Below are 19,272 nucleotides of genomic sequence, written 5' to 3'. Positions count from 1 at the left end.
AGAAGAATATAATGCTGTCTGCAGAACCTGCAGGGCACAAATCAGATTGTCTAAAGCTGACATTGAATTGAGGCTTGCAAGAGATGTGAAAAGCAATAATAAAGGATTTTGGGGATATGTCAAAAGTAAAGGAAAAGTCAAAGATGCTATAGGATTTTTACAGGATGAAAATGATGAAATGGTATGTATGTATCTCATACAATCCTTATTGAAAAAATGACTAAGTATGGAATGGACAAGGCAACTGTTAGGTGGATTCATAACTGGCTTAGTGATCGGACCCAAAGAGTGGTCGTAAATGGCTGCACATCCAGTTGGAAGAATGTCTCAAGTGGGGTACCACAGGGCTCTGTCCTGGGCCCTGTATTGTTCAACATCTTTATCAATGATTTGGATGAAGGAATTGAGGGTAAACTGATTAAATTTGCTGATGACACAAAGCTAGGAGGGATAGCTAATACTAGAGAAGAGAGAGAGGATTCAAAAAGATATAAATAAACTGGAGCAGTGGGCAGCAACTAACAGAATGGTTTTTAACAGGGAAAAATGCAAAGTACTACATCTGGGCAATACAAATGAAAAAAGCATATACAGAATGGGAGGAATAGGGCTAAGCAACAGCACATGTGAAAAAGACTTGGGTATACTAATAGATCACAGACTGAATATGAGTCAACAGTGTGATACAGCAGCAAAAGAGGCAAATGCAATTCTAGGATGTATTAACAGAAGCATACAGTCTAGATCACGTGAAGTCATTATTTCCCTCTACTCCTCATCTGGAATATTGTGTCCAGTTTTGGGCACCGCATTTTAAAAAAGACATCAACAAACTGGAGCAAGTTCAGAAAAGAGCAACCAGAATGGTGACCGGTCTGCAAACCCTGTCTTATGAGGAAAGGTTGCAGGATTTGGGAATGTTTAGTTTGCAAAAGAGAAGACTGAGAGGAGACTTAATAGCTGTCTACAAATATCTAAAGGGCTGTCACATTGTAGAAGGATCATCTTTATTCTCATTTGCACAAGGAAAGACTAGAAGCAATGGGATGAAACTGAATGGGAGGAGACACAGATTAGATATTAGAAAAAACTTTTTGACAGTTAGAGTGATCAATGAGTGGAACAGGCTGCCAGGAGAAGTGGTGAGTTCTCCTTCAATGGAAGTCTTCAAACAGAGGCTTGACAGACATCTGACTGGGATGATTTAGCGAATCCTGCATTGAGCAGGGGGTTGGACCAGATGGCCCAGGAGGTCCCTTCCAACTCTACGATTCTATGATTCTGAGTCTTAATTCCGAGTGCTTGAAAACCTCTCCCACTTAAACATGGTGTGAATAAGCCAGTCCTTCTGCTAAAGTCGGACATACCATGGGTGATGATGCAACCTATGCAGCCACACACGTCTCCCAAGAGAAAATTACACATACAAAGGATTGTGCAATATGATGAGCTATTGGACTGCAAAGGGCCCATATACTGTTCTTGCACAGGGGTCTTTTCTGTGTCTGCTCCTTCCCTATGCCCTGTGCACCTGAATGTTGGGGTGGACAGCTGGAGTAATTTCCTGGAGGGAGCAGGTATTACCGTATACAACTATTGAAACTTTACAACTTAAATGTTGTGTTATTTATTATGTTAATTTATTACATTGATTGATAATGTATTGTTACAATATTTGCCAGTGTTATAACTAGTTTCTCTGATGAGACTGATGTCTTTTTTATATTTCTAATATTTGCTTTTTTTGTCGGCAGGTATACGCTGGATATACAGTGATAATTATTTTGTGACCTTTGTAAAAGGAGGAAGTATCTCTTTATTGGCTAGAACACATTCGTGCAGTAGTGCAATGCTACAGGAGCCCTGTTTTTTTTGGAGTTTTGTATTAAAATGTACCAGGTATCCAAAATTGACTGAAAGTGAATATCTTACATTTTCATGCTTTCCATCTAAGATTCTTCTCTGCTGGACAGTTTTGGTTATTGTGTGTTTCCCACAGCTAGTGAACTCTCTTCCGTATAAAGTGGGTGTTGTTGGACCTTGGACCTGTGACCCATTGTTTTCCAAAGCCCTTCCACATGTAGCTGCCAAATTAGCCATTGAACGCATCAACAAAGATGCTACTTTAAATCTGGGACTGTCTTTTACCTATGTGATACTTGACGAAGATTGCCAAACTTCAAAGGCTCTTTCAACTTTTCTTACATACTCTTTGGTTGCATCAGGTTTTATCGGCCCTTCTAATCCTGGATATTGTGACGCTGCTACTCTTTTAGGGAAAAACTGGAACAAGGCTGTATTTTCGTGGGCCTGCATCAACTATGAGCTGGACAATGCTAAAAGTTACCCCACCTTTGCCAGGACGCTACCTTCTCCCACCAGAGTTCTTTTTAATGTAATGAAGTATTTCCAGTGGGCACATGTCGGGGTCATTTCGTCCAATGAAGACCTTTGGAAGGACACTGGCAGGAAAGTGGCAAGTGCTCTTCGCAGTAACGGATTGCCAGTGGGAATAGTTGTGGCTATGGGTGAGGATGGTAGGAGTACTCGGCAAATTTTGGAGAAAGTACGAAAGGTAGACAACCTACGCTGTAAGTTGTCACTTATTCATCTTTTTTTTTATTTTTTGGGGGAAGTTCATATGAAGAGTTTGTTGTCTAGTTTGTGAGTTGAAAATCCTGCAACTTGGAATAATAATTGTGCTCAATAAGGATCATTAATGTCGAAGTTTTCACATTTCAACAGGGTGGGCCATTTTTATGGATACACCTAAATAAAATGGGAATGGTTGGTGATATCAACTTCCTGTTTGTGGCACATTAGTATATGGGAGGGGGGAAACTTTTCAAGATGGGTGGTGACCATGGTGGCCATTTTGAAGTTGGCCATTTTGGATCCAACTTTATTTTTTCCAATGGGAAGAGGGTTATATGACATATCAAACTTATTGAGAATTTCACAAGAAAAGCAATGGTGTGCTTGGTTTTAACGTAACTTTATTCTATCATGAGTTATTTACAAGTTTATGACCAGTTATAAAATGTGTTCAAAGTGCTTACTTTCAATAAGTTTGATGTGGCACATGACCCTCTTCCCATTGAAAAAATTAAAGTTGGATCCAAAATGGCCGACATCAAAATGGCCACCATGGTCACCACCCATCTTGAAAAGTTTCCCCCCTCCCATATACTAATGTGCCACAAACAGGAAGTTAATATCACCAACCATTCCCATTTTATTTAGGTGTATCCTTATAAATGGCCCACCCTGTATTATTCAAATATTGAACTTAAAGAGAACCTGTCACTAGATAAAAAGTGGCCATTTTTTGCTTTTATTTTATTTCCATTGCGCCTTTGTGTATTATAGGGTTTTTTTTCTTATAACTAGCCATATCATTTAAAACTGAGCCTGTGCCTTTTTTATTTGGTGTAATTTTGGTTAGTCTGCTCTGCATAATTGCTCAGCGAGTACCGGCCCATTGGTAAAGACTAGTGATGAGCGAGTATGCTCCTTACTTGAGTTTTCCAAGCATGCTCGGGAGTTCTCCGAGTATCTTGGGCGTGCTCGTAAATTATGTCTGAGTCCCCGTAGCGGCATGATTTGCGGCTGCTAGAAAGTTTGAATACATGTGGGGATTCCCTAACAAACAGGCAATCCCTGCATGTATTCAGGCTGTCTAACAGCCGCGGATCATGCAGATATGGGGACAAAGACATAATTTATGAAAAGGCCCAAGATACTCGGAGAACACCCGAGCATGCTCGGAAAACTCAAGTAAGGAGTATACTCTCTCATCACTAGTAAAAAGGCCCATATCTCTTAAACCGTATGGAGGGATTTATAAAAAGACAAAAACCTGAATATTGTACTTAGTGGTGCAGCAGGAATAAAATAAGAGCAAAAACTGGTCACTTTTGGGTGGTGACAGGTATTGTTTAAGTTGTAACTGAATGTCGTGTATGGTTTCATAAACAATTTGAGTATGTTCACACGTGGCGTTTTTGCAGCATTTTTTATGAGTTTTTAGGTAGCATATTTGGTACATAAAATACGCAGCGTTATACACTACCAGCATAATCAATGAGATTTCTAAAATCTCATGCTCACTCTTGTTTTATTTCCGAGTGCCAAAAACGCAACCTGTGACTACACCCTTATGGTGAATGTTTTGTCCTCACTAATGAACCGGGATTCATGTAGCTTATACAGGCAGCTAAACCGCTATACCGGGGGTCCAATAAGGGAGACTGTAGTTGAATCTGTATTTTATTGCACGCAGGGTATATTGGCGCGATGAAACTACAATACAAAACATATACACAGAATCAGTACTGGGTTCATAGGAATACATAATACTGTATATATAATAGCTAACCAGGGGAGAGCTAACTAAGCAGGGTGATCTAAGACAGGAATTAGATGTTAGAAGGGTGATTACCTACCACAGATGCTGACACAAGGGGAGTAGAGGAATGAGATGTTCACAGGAAGCAGGCTTGAGAGAAAATGGAGAACTGGAGGGAAAAATGGGGCTGGACTGAACATAATGCTTTGCAAACTGGAGGGAAAGAGAAGATTAGAAAGTGAAACAAAGACAAACAATAACACTGCACTTATGACTGTGGTCAGTAGATGGAGCCAGATACAGAAAACATTAACCCCTTCCCGACCTGTGACAGCGTATGCGTCATGAAAGTCGGTGCCAATCTGACCCATGACGCATATGCTGTGTCATGACTTTGAAGCCCCCCTGTGGGTCGGGTGACCGGGGTCGATGAAAGGTCACCCGACCCGCAGATACAGGGGGCTTTGACTACGATCGCTCTGATTGGCTGTTAAAAGTGAAACAGATAATCAGAGCAATAGTAATATTTCATCAATGAAAGAAGATGAAATATTAAAACCAGCCATGGTCGATGCTGCAGTAGTATCGGACATGGCTGGAGACACCTATCCAACCCCCCCACACCGGCTAATGGGGCGATCTGCCCCCTGCCACTGAATGACAGCGGCGATCTGCTGCTGCTGTCATCATCTGCTCCCCCGCCTTCCCTCTGCTCCCCCCAGCTTCCGATCCCCCCCTCACCCCCCCGGTACCTTTCGACTGCCGCTGTTGCTCTCGGTGTGCCGGATCATGGGCGCCGCCATCTTGGAAAATGGCGGGCGCATGCGCAGTGCGCCCGCTCCAATCTGCCGGTTGCAGATTCCATTCATTCATTTTGATCACTGTGAAACTCTCACAGTGATTAAAATAAAATAAACAGTAAATAAACCACCAGTTATCACCCCCATAGGTAGGCACAACTAATAAAATATTTTTATTTTTCCATTAGGGTTAGGGTTAGAATTAGGGTTAAGGTTGGAATTAGGGTTAGGGTTGGAATTAGGGTTAGAATTAGGGTTAGGGTTGGAATTAGGGTTAGGCTTGTGGTTAGGGTTATGGTTAGGGTTGGGATTAGGGTTAGGGGTGTGTTGGGGTTAGGGTTATGGTTAGGGTTGGGATTAGGGTTAGGTCAAAGTCAGCATTTCAAAATGTAATTTCTTCCCTTCCGATCCCGACGTGTGCCAAAACAGTGGTCATCCCCCACATATGGGATACCAGCGTACTCAGAACAAACTGGACAACAACTTTTGGGGTCCAATTTATCCTGTTACAACAATGAAAAAAAAATTGCTGGCTAAAAATCATTTTTTCTGAGGAAAAAAAATGATTTTTTTATTTTCACGGCTCTGCGTTAAAAACTTCTGTGAAGCACTTCAAGGTTCAAGGTGCTCACCACACATCTAGATACGTTCCTTGGGGGTCTAGTTTCCAAAATGGGGTCACTTGTGGGGGGTTTCTACTGTTTAGGCACATCAAGGGCTCTGCAAATGTAACATGATGCCCGCAGACCATTCCATCAAAGTCAGCATTTCAAAATGTCACTACTTCCCTTCCGAGCCCTGATGTGTGCCCATACAGTGGTTCTCCCCCACATATGGGGTACCAGCGTACTCAGGACAAATTGTACAGCAACTTTTGGGGTCCAATTTCTCCTGTTACCCTTGTGTAAATAAAACATTGTGGACTAAAAAATAATTTTTTGAGGATAAAAAATATTTTTTTATTTTCACGGCTCTGCGTTATAAACGTCTGTGAAGCACCTGGGGGTTCAAAGTGCTCACTATGCATCTAGATAAGTTCCTTAGGGGGTCTAGTTTCCGAAATGTGGTCATTTGTGGGGGAGCTCCAAAGTCTAGGCACACAGGGGCTCTCCAAACACGACATGGTGTCTGCTAACAATTAGAGCTAATTTTCATTTCAAAAAGTCAAATGGCGCTCCTTCCCTTCTGAGCCCTGCTGTGAGCCCAAACAGTGGTTCCCCCCCACATATGGGGTATTGGTGTACTCAGGACAAACTGGACAACAACTTTTTTGGTCCAATTTCTCCTGTTAGCCATGTGAAAATAAAAAATAGCGTGCTAAAAAAATCATTTTTGAGGAAAAAAAAAGATTTTTATTTTCACTGCTCTGCGTTATAAACCTTTGTGAAGTACTTGGGGGTTCAAAGTGCTCATTGCACATCTAGATAAGGTCCTTAAGGGGTCTAGTTTCCAAAATGGGATCACTTGTAGGGGGTTTTCACTGTTTAGGCACACAGGGGCTCTCCAAACGCGACATGGTGTCCGATAACGATTGGAGCTAATTTTCCATTCAAAAAGTCAAATGGCACTCCTTCCCTTCCGGGCCCTGCCGTGCACCCAAACAGTGGTTTATGACCACATATGAGGTATCAGTGTACTCAGGAGAAATTGCCCAACAAATTTTAGGATCCATTTTATCCTGTTGCCCATGTGAAAATGAAAAAACTGAGGCTAAAAGAAAATTTTTGTGAAAACAAAAGTACTTTTTTTTTACGGATCAATTTGTGAAGGACCTGGGGGTTCAAAGTGATTACTATGAATCTAGATAAGTTCCTTGGGGGGTCTAGTTTCCAAAATGGGGTCACTTATGGGGGCACTCCAATGTTTAGGCACACAGGGGCTCTCCAAACGCGACATGGCAACCGCTAAATATTCCAGCATACTTTCCATTCAAAAAATCAAATGGCGCTCCTTCCCTTCTGAGCCCTACCGTGCGCTCAAACAGTGGTTTATGACCACATATGAGGTTTCGGTGTACTCAGGAGAAATTGCCCAACAAATTTTAGGATCCATTTCATCCTGTTACCCATGTGAAAATGAAAAAATTGATGCTAAAATAAAATTTTTGTTGGAAAAATTAAAATGTCCACTTTTTCCTTCCACGTTGCTTTAGTTCCTGTGAAGCACCTGATGGGTTAATAATCTTCTAGATTGTAGTTTTGAGTAGCTTGAGGGGTGCAGTTTTTAGAATGGTGTCATTTTGGGTATTTTCTGCCATATAGACCCCTCAAAGTGACTTCAAATGTGAGGTGGTCCCTAAAAAATTGGATTTGTAAATTTTGTTGTAAAAATGAGAAATCACTGGTCAACTTTTAACCCTTATAACTTCCTAACAAAAAAAAAAATTTGTTTCCAAAATTGTGCTGATGTAAGGTAGACATGTGGGAAATGTTATTTAGTAACTATTTTGTGTCACATAACTCTCTGGTTTAACAGAATAAAAATTCAAAATTTGAAATTTGCAAAATTTTCAAAATTTTCGCCAAATTTCTGATGTTTTCACAAATAAACGCAAAAATTATTGACCTAAATTTACCACTAACATGAAGCCCAATATGTCACAAAAAACTTTCTCAGAATCGCTCGGATATGTTGAAGTGTTCCAGAATTATTACCTCATAAAGGGACACTGGTCAGAATTGCAAAAAATGGCGAGGTCATTAAGGTCAAAATAGGCTGGGTCATGAAGGGGTTAAATCTATGGCTGAAACTGAATATTCTGGATATTCACAACAAATGATTGTAATATCATAAACAAATAGTCAAGGATCATGAATTATGTCGGATACAGTGTAGGGAAGGTGACCTGACGGACAGACAGACTTGTCAGAATAGAGAAAGGAAGGTTTTCACAGTTTAGATAGGTGTCAGTTACTACAGTGGGGAAACAGCTGAGAAAGTGTAGTGGACGTGCAGTACCTTGGATTGACCATTAGAGGGCAAGGAGGAGTGTGAGCAAAGGACTTGACATCAGCTTAGGGCTTAGGAAACCGTTGGTCATAGGGGGTGGAGTTACCGGGAACCGGGAATGATATAAAATACTGAGGGAGGGTTCCAGAAAGTTCCAGTCCCCAGGGGGAGCTCAAGTGACGAGGACACTGTGACAATTGTGGCACTGTGAGGAAAACCCAACCAGGGGAACTGAGGAGAGAGAAAGTCAGGGGGGTGGTCCTGACACGAAAGTACCGCAGTATAGACGAGGCACCGAGGCAAAGCATACCGTATCGAGAGAGACGACTGATCAGTGAAAGTATTGTTGGTTTACAGGCCTAAGGCGGCCACAGTGACGGGTCTGACAGGAGCGTCGAAGAGTGAAGAGGGGGATGGTGCGTATATGTACGTTCCCGGTGTAAAATACGGTGTGCGTGAAGCGGCTCTGAGAACGGAGGGCCGATAATTGAAGTGAAGTGAATTGAAGTGCGGTGTACTCCGGAGGCCGTCAAGAGAATAAACTTGGACCTGTTGTACCCGAAACCTGCCTCAGATTGTCTCTGTTACGTCTCTGCGTGGTAAGAGAGGGACCACCCCCCTGTCCGGACCACTGACTCTACACTTGGCGTAGTCGGCAGGATCGCCGCCGCTAATACGTCATCTTCTGTGGCAGGCCTGCCCCAAGGAATGGAAAGAGACTCAGACTGCTCTGTGTGGATTATAAGCACCTGTGGAGTACAAATCACTCACCTGTGGATTACAAATTGGGAATGCTGTGGCGGAGCCGCGTTGTTGGCAGAGGATCCGGGGCGGTACCAGGAGCTGTGCAGGCTGGCGGTGTTACTTCAACACAGAAGAGAGTTCCAGGTGTTTGCTGTTGTCCCCAATGGACTGGGGCCCCCTCCTACGTACCCCTGGGGCCAGCGATATGTACCAGGAGGCCGGCGCTCCCACATACTGGACCCTGGCAGATGGGTGGAAAGGCCTGCCAATGCCCCACCCAGCAGAGGGAGTGGCACCGAGAAAATGTTTGGCTGCGGCTGCTTGGCGCCATTCGATTGCTGCCTACCGGACGGTATGAGACGCTGCGGGTGTCAAGGCATCAGCCGCCTGGAGTGGCAATGGCGGCGGGATGTCGAGCTGCACCAGAAAGTGTCATCTGTGGAGCCACGAGCAGGCAGCAGGATGGTGAGGGGAAAACGGAGCCTGTGCGGAATCAGCGGGAGCGGCCACCCAGAATATCGGCAGAGTCTGCCCGCGGAGGCCCTAAGCCTGGAAGCTAGGCCCGTCGGACGGCAGGGTGAAGAGCAGAAACCGCGGGAGGAGCCACGTGATGACGTAATGAAGGCCGCGGTGCCGGGGAAGGTGAGAGTTCCTCCGGCCCCGACAGTGGCTCCGCAAGCGGCCCCCACCATTCGGCTGCAGCACGCGGCAGCCTGCGTACCTGAGAGACCGGTCACAAGAGTCCCTCCCCTCTATGCTGAACTGAGCGGGACCTCCACTCCAAGTCCTGAACCACCCTGCCCGGAGACGCCACGTACGGTGCCGCCGGAGCGGAGCCTGATCCCAGAGGGCACTGTTGCGCTTCCCCTGCCACTGACGACCTCATTTCTAAAAGCAGTCACTACCCCGGCCCCGGCTGAAACGTCAAGTGCGGCCTACCCTGCGGCCGCGGTTATGCCGGTGCTGGAACCGGCTGCGTCCTATTTGGCAGGTCCCGTGACCCAACCTACCGAGAACACGGCTGCCCCCATCCGCTATTCGGCTCCAGCGGCTGCAGGGACGCAGAAACCATCGGCCGCCTCTGCCCTGCCCTCTTCTTCGGCGAAGCCCCGCCAAACAGACTCTAGAGCCTGCGCTGTGCCCTCTGTTTGGGTTGCGGAGGTTATTAAAAAGAAGAAGGCACGGGAGCAGGAGATATGGAGCCTGCTTCATGAAAAGGGAGAGGCAGGTATGGCGGCTAAGAGATCGAGGGGACGGCTGGTGTACACTAACATTGCAAAGGGTTACGGCTTCATCCGGGATGAGACTGGTCAAAAAGTTTATGTGAATGTGACCTCCAAACGCCACGGCCGGGCTCTAAAAGAAGGAGACTTCGTGTCCTATTTCAAAGAATACTGCCCCTGCGGTTATTATGCGGTGGCTGTACTGGCCGAGCCCGAAGAATGCGAACTCCCGTAAGGAGGACTTGTCTGGACACTCTCGGTATCCCAGGAGTTCCATGGCTGTGGAGCCCTTGCTACTGACCACTAAATAGTGGAAACAGACTATCGGGAGTTCGGTGCAGCGTAGTGCAGGTTATAAAGAACAGTTTGGGTTAAAAACAAAAAAAAAAAGGGGTTTATTTGTTGAGTGTTTTTGTATTATGATATTCCTCTTACAGGATGGTTTGTGTTTAATTGAGAAGCCTGACAACGCGGGGATGCCAAGAAGCGAGAAAGTGTCCATGACCAAGGAAGGGGGGGAGAAGAAGACACGTTATGTTTTGTTGTAACAAGTTGGTTGTAAGAGCAAAAGAAAATGAAAAAAAAAATATAAAAAATGGGGTACTTGTGAAATTATAAAGTTGTTTTGTTGTATAATATGCACAAGTAAATGCAACAGGTCCGAGTAAGAGAAGGTCTCAGGGACCACAGGGAAGTGTGAGATCCAAAAGGGGTCTATGTGTGGAGAAGGTCTGGGAGACCGAGGCGCCGACCATGACATGTAACTGAAAGAAAGGTAAAAGAGATGGAAGATGTGAGAAAAACAGCCGTCCTAGGTCAGGTCCCCGACACCATGGACACCCCTGAAGGAGGAAGGTGGACGCCGGTAATGATCTGGTAGGTGTGAGGCCTCGATCATGGCGTACCAGACAGTGGAAGGTGACAGAAGGGGAGAGTAGGGGAAGGTACACGCCATAGAGAGAATATGGGTGTACCTAGCCCAAATTGAAAGACGTTGTCATATGACATGCGCACTGGTGAGTAGCAGTAGGCTGCTCAGAGCATGGTGCTCCCAGTATGATTCAGCCCCCGTGGGAAGTGGGTTTGGCCCAACAACTGGTCCGACAACAGAATGAAGGTGAAGCTTCAGAACGACGAAGGCAGGGATGACGATTGTTGAGGACGACAATAGACAAAGGAAGGAGGAGTGTAGGGAAGGTGACCTGATGGACGGACAGACTAGTCAGAATAGAGAAAGGAAGGTTTGCACAGTTTAGATAGGTGTCAGTTACTACAGTGGGGAAACAGCTGAGAAAGTGTAGTGGACGTGCAGTACCTTGGATTGACCATTAGAGGGCAAGGAGGAGTGTGAGCAAAGGACTTGACATCAGCTAAGGGCTTAGGAAACCGTTGGTCATGGGGGGCGGAGTTACAGGGATCTGGGAATGATATAAAATACTGAGGGAGGGTTCCAGAAAGTTCCAGTCCCCAGGGGGAGCTCAAGTGATGAGGACACTGTGACAGTTGTATAAAAAATATAAAAAACTGTGACAGTTGTGGCACTGTGAGGAAAACCCAACCAGGGGAACTGAGGAGAGAGAAAGTCAGGGGGGTGGTCCTGACACGAAAGTACTGCAGTATAGACGAGGCACCGAGGCAAAGCATACCGTATCGAGAGAGACGACTGATCAGTGAAAGTATTGTTGGTTTACAGGTCTAAGGCGGCCACAGTGACGGATCTGACAGGAGCGTCGAAGAGTGAAGAGGGGTACGGTGCGTATATGTATGTCCCCAGTGTAAAATACGGTGTGCGTGAAGCGGCTCTGAGAACGGAGGGCCGATAATTGAAGTGAAGTGAATTGAAGTGCGGTGTACTCCGGAGGCCATCAGGCGGATGGCAAGAGAATAAACTTGGACCTGTTGTACCCGAAACCTGCCTCAGATTGTCTCTGTTACGTCTCTGCGCGGTAAGAGAGGGACCACCCCCCAGTCTGGCCCACTGACTCTACAACAGAACAATGAATACAAATGGAAATGCTACGGAATATCTAGCACTCCCCCACAGCATTCAAAGTATTTCCAAACATTTGCAAAAAAATGTTATAGAATAGGGAATCTTAAAAGGCTGATCTATTGCAAAAATCCATAATTAAATATCACATGATGAAATTCAACTATAAAAAGGATAATACCGTGCCACGTGATCTAGCAAGATATCATTTTGAAACCGCCAATCTCACAAGAAAATGCAGACAGAAGTGCAGGTTTCATAGTAAAGTTATGTTGTTTTTTGTAACTATGAAATGAATATTGATCTTATGACCTTTGATGTGGGCTCCGGATCTGATCAGCTGTCATGTGCCCCTAACAGCTGTGGGTGGAATCGCGATCCACCCGCAACTATTAACATGCGAAATGCCGCTGTTAATCTCTGACAATGACATTTAACATGCAGGTGCCGGAAGCGTGTCACTAACCCCGCTCATTGGCACCCTTGTCACATGCAAATGGGGGTGCTGATGGGTAGGCATGACAGCTGGGGGTCTGCAGGAGACCCATGTGGTTATCATTGCCGATCTACTAGGAGCGCCACCTCATGGCCGGCATTCATAGTTGATGAGAATTTCTGCTATATATAGCAAGGCTTCAGCCCTTCTATGTGTAGCACAAGCGATCAGAAGATGGCAGCTCCTAAGGAGACTATTGAAGCCAGTGAAAAGTTAAAAAAAAAAAAAAAAAAAAAATTAAATATAAAAAATTTAAAAAATATAAAAGTTTTGCCGCAATCAAAATAAAACAATAAAAAAATAAAAAATGCTCATATTTGGTATCGGCGCATTCAGAAACACCCGATCTATCAGCATATAAAAATAATTACTCCGATTGGTAAACGGCACAATGAGAAAAAAATAAAAATCTCAGAATTATGTTTTTTGAGGCTCCGCAACATTGCAATAAAATGCAATAACAGACAATAAAAATTGTATAGAAAAAAGCGTAAGCTGAATGTGCAAAAAATAGGCCTTCACCAAGTCCCAAATTCTGAAAAATGATGATGCTACATACAGGTCTCAGAAATGGTGCCTTTTTTTTTTTTTTTTTTTTTTTTTTTTTACAAACTCTGGATTTTTTTTCACCACTTAAATAAAAAAAGAACCTAGACATGTTTGGTATCTGCAAACTTCTAATGACCTGAAGAATCATAATGGCAGGTCAGGTTTAACATTTAGTGAACATGTTAAAAAATAAACCCTCAAAAAATTATGGAATTTTTTTTTTTTTTTGCAATTTCACCGCACTTGGAATAGTTTTCCCATTTTCCAGTACAGTATATGGTAAAATCAATGGTGTAGTTTAAAAGTACAACTCGTCCCGCAAGAAACAAGCCCTCACATGGCTATAATGATGGAAAAATTAAAAAAAAAAAAGTTCTGGCTCTGGGAAGAAGGGGAGCAAAAAATGATAACGCAAACACGGAAAAACCCCAAGGTGGTGAAGGGCTTAATTAACTTATATAGCACCATTAATTCCACGGTGCTTTACAGACATTATTATCATATTAGAGGGGTTAACAAAACAAAAACATATTCTCACTTCCTGCACTAGCGCCATTCCAGATATGTTGGCGTCCACATGATATTTATATGTCATGTGATCCCTGCAGCCAATCAGTGGCTGCTAATGAGCTGCTGTGAGTGCACTCGATCGCGCCGGTGAAAGAACTTAGTGTTATTTTTCTTTTTTCTTTTACAAGGGGGGGGACTTTATTTTAAATGGCGTTGTCAAGATAGTGGACAACCCTTTTATAATAGATTTCTGCTTAGTAAATAAAAGGAAATTGAATAACCTATCAGTCAAACTGTAGCTTCAGAAGCACGTGTCGATCCTGCTTTGCTTTTGCATTTAGCCTGGAGTTACGGGGAGACGTTAGTCTGAGACAATGATTCGTTGGATTTTTCATCATAGGCTGCAAGCTCCTTTGTAATTGACGTCCTGCTTGTGACCCCCATGCCTCCTGTCTGTGATTTACTTCATTAATTTTACGGAGAAATCACAGTTATAAAATAGTTACTTCACAGAAATTTACAGAAGTGTCACCCCAATGTCTATGACTGCAAGACTCAGATCTGAGACTTGATGTCACATGTTATCATTTTATTTTTTTTTTTTTATAAATCAATAGTAAATGTAAAAAAAATTGTAATATATAAGAATATGTAATATCATAGAAATCTGATTCTTTCTTCTCCTGGACTGATCGATTATTCTCAAAATTCTCAACTCTCCTGTAAAATCTGTCTTCAGTGAATACAGACTTTCCTCATTACTGAGATAGGAGATGACAGTTGGTGCTCATAAAGTTCTATGTAACTTGTTTTAGGTGAACTTGAAGCATAATGTGTGTCTGCCTCCAACTCCTCCTATTTCTCCCTCCTCCATAGAATCTTAAAAGCACCAACTGTCATCTCCTATCTCAGTAACGGGACAAAGTTTTTTTTTTTTTTCAAATACAGATTTTACCCATAAATTAAAAGTGAAAAATCAATACCGAAGGAGAAAGAAGCAAATTCTTCTAAAAGGTATATTGCAAAATTTTGTTTTTTTCATGTGTATTTTTGATTTATAAATGAAAAATTAAAATGACGGTTAATATTTAAAGGGGATATCCAAGAATATATTAATATTTACTGTGGGCCTAAGAATTAACAGGCCGGTACGTGCCTGTTCTGCCGGCACAGAGAAGTCACTGACTGCTCCTGATGGTGATTTTGTGGCTTCCGCTGAAATCATGTCAACCTATTATGGTGACTTATTTTACATTGACCTTTTCATTTTCTTAATACAGTGAGAAACTAAAATATCTTGGTGAGACATCCATCTTAGTTCATTGTAATACATACTCAAAGAGAGACAGGAGAAGAGCAGTCAGGAATCAGACAGCGCCCGTCATTGTCATTCTGCTCATGTTCATCTTCTGGTCACAACAACTTGTTTAAATGGAAATAGGGCTGTTATCTAAATAAGCAGAATCGAGCATCGGTGATAACATTATCCAGCGTAAATAAGGATTAATTATTCAAATATCTGTCTGCTGAAATCCTATTTGCCTGTGTTCTTTTTGAAGAGTAGGGCACGATTATGTGCGTAATACACTTTATGTCATGTAGACTCATAAAGTATCAGTATGTGCATTGTGTAAATATAGAGTATCAGTATGTATTAGCAAGGGTATATTGCTGGAAGTGAAAAAAAATAAATATACAGTTATCTTAATGCCAGAAACACAAATAAATACCCAAATCCTATTTAACAAAAAAAAACTGGGCAAATGCATTAGTTTACTGATTTTGCTTGCATCACAACTAACCGCGTCTCCCCTAAGTCTTTCTGTATGAGATAAGCCAACAGGAAGAGACGGGACACCGACAGCTATTCGGCACTGTCACTCCTCCAATTCTTCTCAGCTGAATCTCAGTTGTTAGCACTTTATTTTGGTGTATTCTTAGGCTGTGTGCACGCTGAGTTTTTCTCAGAAGTTTTTGGAAAAGAAACAGGCTATGTGCACAAAATGTCTTTTTCCGATGGATTCCTGTGTTGAAATTGTCTGAAAAACCTATCAAAAAAAACTTCAAAACATTGAAAAAACATATCTATTTCCATGTACAAACTTTCTGTTGATATGTTCAGGCTTTTGAATATTTTCAAACCACTTCAGGTTTCTAAAGACGGCGGTAAAGCAAAATGACCTGATCATTCTTCTGAGTCTTCCTTCGTGAAAAAGACAGTGGCTGCATATACAGTATGTCATGGCTTGCTGGTGAGTGGGTTGGGTGTGTTAAGGGTTAACCCAGATGGCCTCCTTTTGGTTTTCTCTGAGGCTTTCTATAGCCTCATTGTGGGGCCATCCTTTGACCCTTGACAGAGTGTGTCGACCCCTGTGTGCCTGTGCTATAGTGTGTTTGTATGGTTCTGACCTGGTTCTGTCCCGCGTTGTGAGTTTGCCTTTTGATTCTGTACTGTGTATTTGCTTCTCTGGTTTCTGACTCTTGCTACGTCGCTGACTATTCCTGATTAGGCTGCTCCTTGTGTACCGCGTTGCCTCTCTCGTTTATTGATCTCGGCTTGTCTTGTATTTCGTCTCCCTCTGGTGCCCCATCCTTTCCCTGGTGTTCGGTGGCCCCCTTTCCCCTCTCCCCTGCTCCAGGGTCCGTGTAGCATCCTGCACGCATCTCCAGTAGCAGGGCGCTAAGCCCCGCCCCCTGTGGTCACATGACTGCAGGTCCTGTCAGTACACTCACCACCAGGCGTTCTGATCACTCCAGTCCTGCTGTATTGCTGTCATCTTGCCGAGCTCCCAGACCCTGTAAATGGGTCGCCCGCCAGGGCAGTGGGGTACTCGGTACCGAGCCGGTATCTCAGAGGGAAGTGTCACAGTAGCGGTGACCCAGTCCGTGGCCCTGGGCGTCCATGTAAAAGGGGTTAAGCGTGGCTGATTAAAGTTTATAAGTGGATGATGCGTGACGCCACCTGTGGTGCTCGGCAATGAAGGGGTTAAGCCGTCGCTGAAGGCAGATCCTCTGGGAAAGATGGTATAAGGCAGCAAGATGTAATAGCTCCCCACAGGTAGAGCTGTAGTCCCAGGGCAGTGGGAATAGGTGTTGAGGAAGAGGGTGCAGTGTTAGGCACAGAGATGTAGCAGTACTGAAGGGGTTGCAGGAAGAAGGCAATGACACAACAGGGTGCAGTTTCCTTTACCTTTACTTTGCTTTGCAAGTGCAGTCTAGGATCCAGATTACAGATGGAACAGGAGTTGGCCAGCCTGGAAGCAACTCAAGAATCTCTCTATGCAGATGGGTTGTGAAGTCTCCTTTCTAGCGCTTATCTGGGGTACATGCAGTACTGAGTTACACTGAAGTTCATCTTGCTTGCTCTCTTTTAGAACCCCCTCGTATGGCAGACAGCTGTAGCCTCCTTCTTATGGCTCACATGTTGCTGTTGTGCCTCCAAGTCTTATGTGGGAACAGAGCATTTACAGCTTCTTATTCCTCCGGTTTCTGCTGCAGGAACATCAGTATCCATACAACCTCGGAGACCGGACTCCGGACCATGCGCTACGCTAGAAGTGAGCCTCAGCTCTGCTCAATCCTCCAGCTCTTCTCCTCTCGTCCACACACTTCTCCCTTCTCACCCGAACTAACTAACTTCCCCTTCCCGGCCCCCAGAGAGCAGCTCCTCCCCCAGCTTTGGTTCAGAGCTCCCTCTGCTGGCCTGGAGAGGGAACCGTGCTGTGTGTTGAATTTACCTGACAGAGAGACCCTTTATTGCTTCCAAGCATGACATCACCCTCCCTAGGAGGAAGGTAATGCAACTGTGGCGACCATACTCCTGGGGGCGCCACATAAACACAGCTGTCACAGGCCATCAGAGGCTCCGGACTTTCACTGTCAGGGCTGCTGAAACCGCTGATAAGTGCTCACCTGGCAGTTTCTCCTGATAACATACCCTCAAAATAAAGAAAAGATTGATCTATAGAAATAAATCGGATCACTTTTTCATTTCTATTGCTGTCCTGAAAAAAAGAAGTTGAAATGTAATTGATTGATGTGATAAAACTGACACAATTTGATTTCTGAGCGTTGATGGCTTACATGGATCCACAGCATGGCTTCTCTGCTTTTTATTAGATGGTGCCCCTCATAAAGGAAGGAAATACAATTATAGATTTCTATAAATTGCCTATTATAGAGGCAGTAAGTTAAATTTGATTCATATCATACAACATGATGCCTTCATTTGTGTGATATAAACTGGGAGCACTTTATTAGGGGGACCCCGAAATATTGTTTCTGCTGCTTTGAATCTCTTAATTACTTGAGTTGTATGGGACAGAGGTGTCAGAGGTTGTCTTGACTTGTGCCCAGGCTCGGACTGGCCCAAAGCAGAAAAAGAGAATCCTCCGGTGGGCCTCCATGCACGAATTAGCTCTACCTCATGAGAAGTAGTTGGCTCAGCATGTTTCACTATGTTCAGACAAGGGCATCATACCAACATTTATTTAACAAACTACATAGAAAAATAGGTAAAATTGTGTATGGGGGTGACGTGATATTTTCATGTAGCTGAATAGTGGGCCACCAGAATCCATGCTACTAGTGGGCCTTTTGCCCAGTCCGGCACTGTAATGTACCCTCCAGACTATGACAACGTTCTCACCTAATCATCTGTTTTACAGAATGTCCATCCATGGTGTAGGTGAAATAAGTGTCTGCAGTGCAGTAGTGAGGTGCTTGATGTGGACTAATATTTACACATGGAAGGAGTGAGAGATGGAGAGAGAATGACGGAGTGGTAGAGGGAGAGAGAGTGAAGCCAAAAACATTCCAGTAAAATCACAATTCAAAAATGTTTGCAGGACAGTAAGTCACAGGCAAGTTGCACAGATGTTTTAGGCTGTGTAAATTGTCTGAAAATTGCTGTTGGGCGACTGTTCTAGCTGTTTTTCTATTTTTTTCCTCTGTTCAGTATTGTGGTCGTGGTTTTTGTAAACTACATGTTTAATTATACAGTATGTGACTTTTTAAAAAGCTTTTTCTTATATGCCATAGATTTTTTTGCAAATGTTAGTGCTCTTTGCATTATTTTAACAGCTTGCGCAACTTTTTGCTCTAAAAAAGCGCAAAAATAGAAAAAATGGCAAAAATAAAGAGCATTTTTATCTTGTGAAAAATTCATGAATCCTTTGGTAGCATTTTTAATGATTTTAATGATGAATCGAACCTTTAGGGCTCGCTCACACGAGCGTGTATATCGGACGAGTGCAACTTGATAAAAAAAAGGGATTGCACACTGACCAATGTTAGGCCGTGCAGATTCAGTGTATTTGAGGTGAGAAAAAAAAATCGCAGCATGCTGTGATTTCACTCTGAAATTGGATGGGTGCGAGAAAAAACTCGGATGCCACCAAATAGCATCTGATTATTATGGATACATTACAGTTCTGTAATATAGAACTCTGTAAAGGGTCCTGTAAAAGATTAATAACTGCTGAGTCAAAAAAGGGATGAAAAGTGGACCGATTTTTTTATACGCTCGGGTGATCCTATTCTTAATTTGTAAGTACTTGAGGAAATAAAAGAAATGGGGACATGCTAGAAATTTAATACAATATGGACACAGTATGAAATGAGTTAGGGTAACGTTCAGAATCGATGTCAGAAAGTAATATTTT

General features: G+C 43.4%; 1 protein-coding gene across 1 annotated transcript in view; it reads left to right on the top strand.

Annotated features, from left to right (window-relative positions):
• Positions 1 to 1,849: 1,849 nt before the first annotated feature.
• GUCY2F (guanylate cyclase 2F, retinal) overlaps positions 1,850 to 19,272 on the top strand; it is a 173,165-nt gene continuing 155,742 nt past the window's right edge. Inside the window, exon 1 of the mRNA XM_073547535.1 lies at positions 1,850 to 2,591. Coding sequence (XP_073403636.1) covers positions 1,850 to 2,591 — 742 coding nt within the window. The remainder of the gene's footprint in view (positions 2,592 to 19,272) is intronic.

Source organism: Dendrobates tinctorius, unplaced genomic scaffold, assembly GCF_039654945.1.
Source record: "Dendrobates tinctorius isolate UK_male_01 unplaced genomic scaffold, ASM3965494v1 ptg000154l, whole genome shotgun sequence".
NCBI lineage: Eukaryota > Metazoa > Chordata > Amphibia > Anura > Dendrobatidae > Dendrobates > Dendrobates tinctorius.
This window is presented reverse-complemented; position numbering and strand designations above follow the sequence as displayed.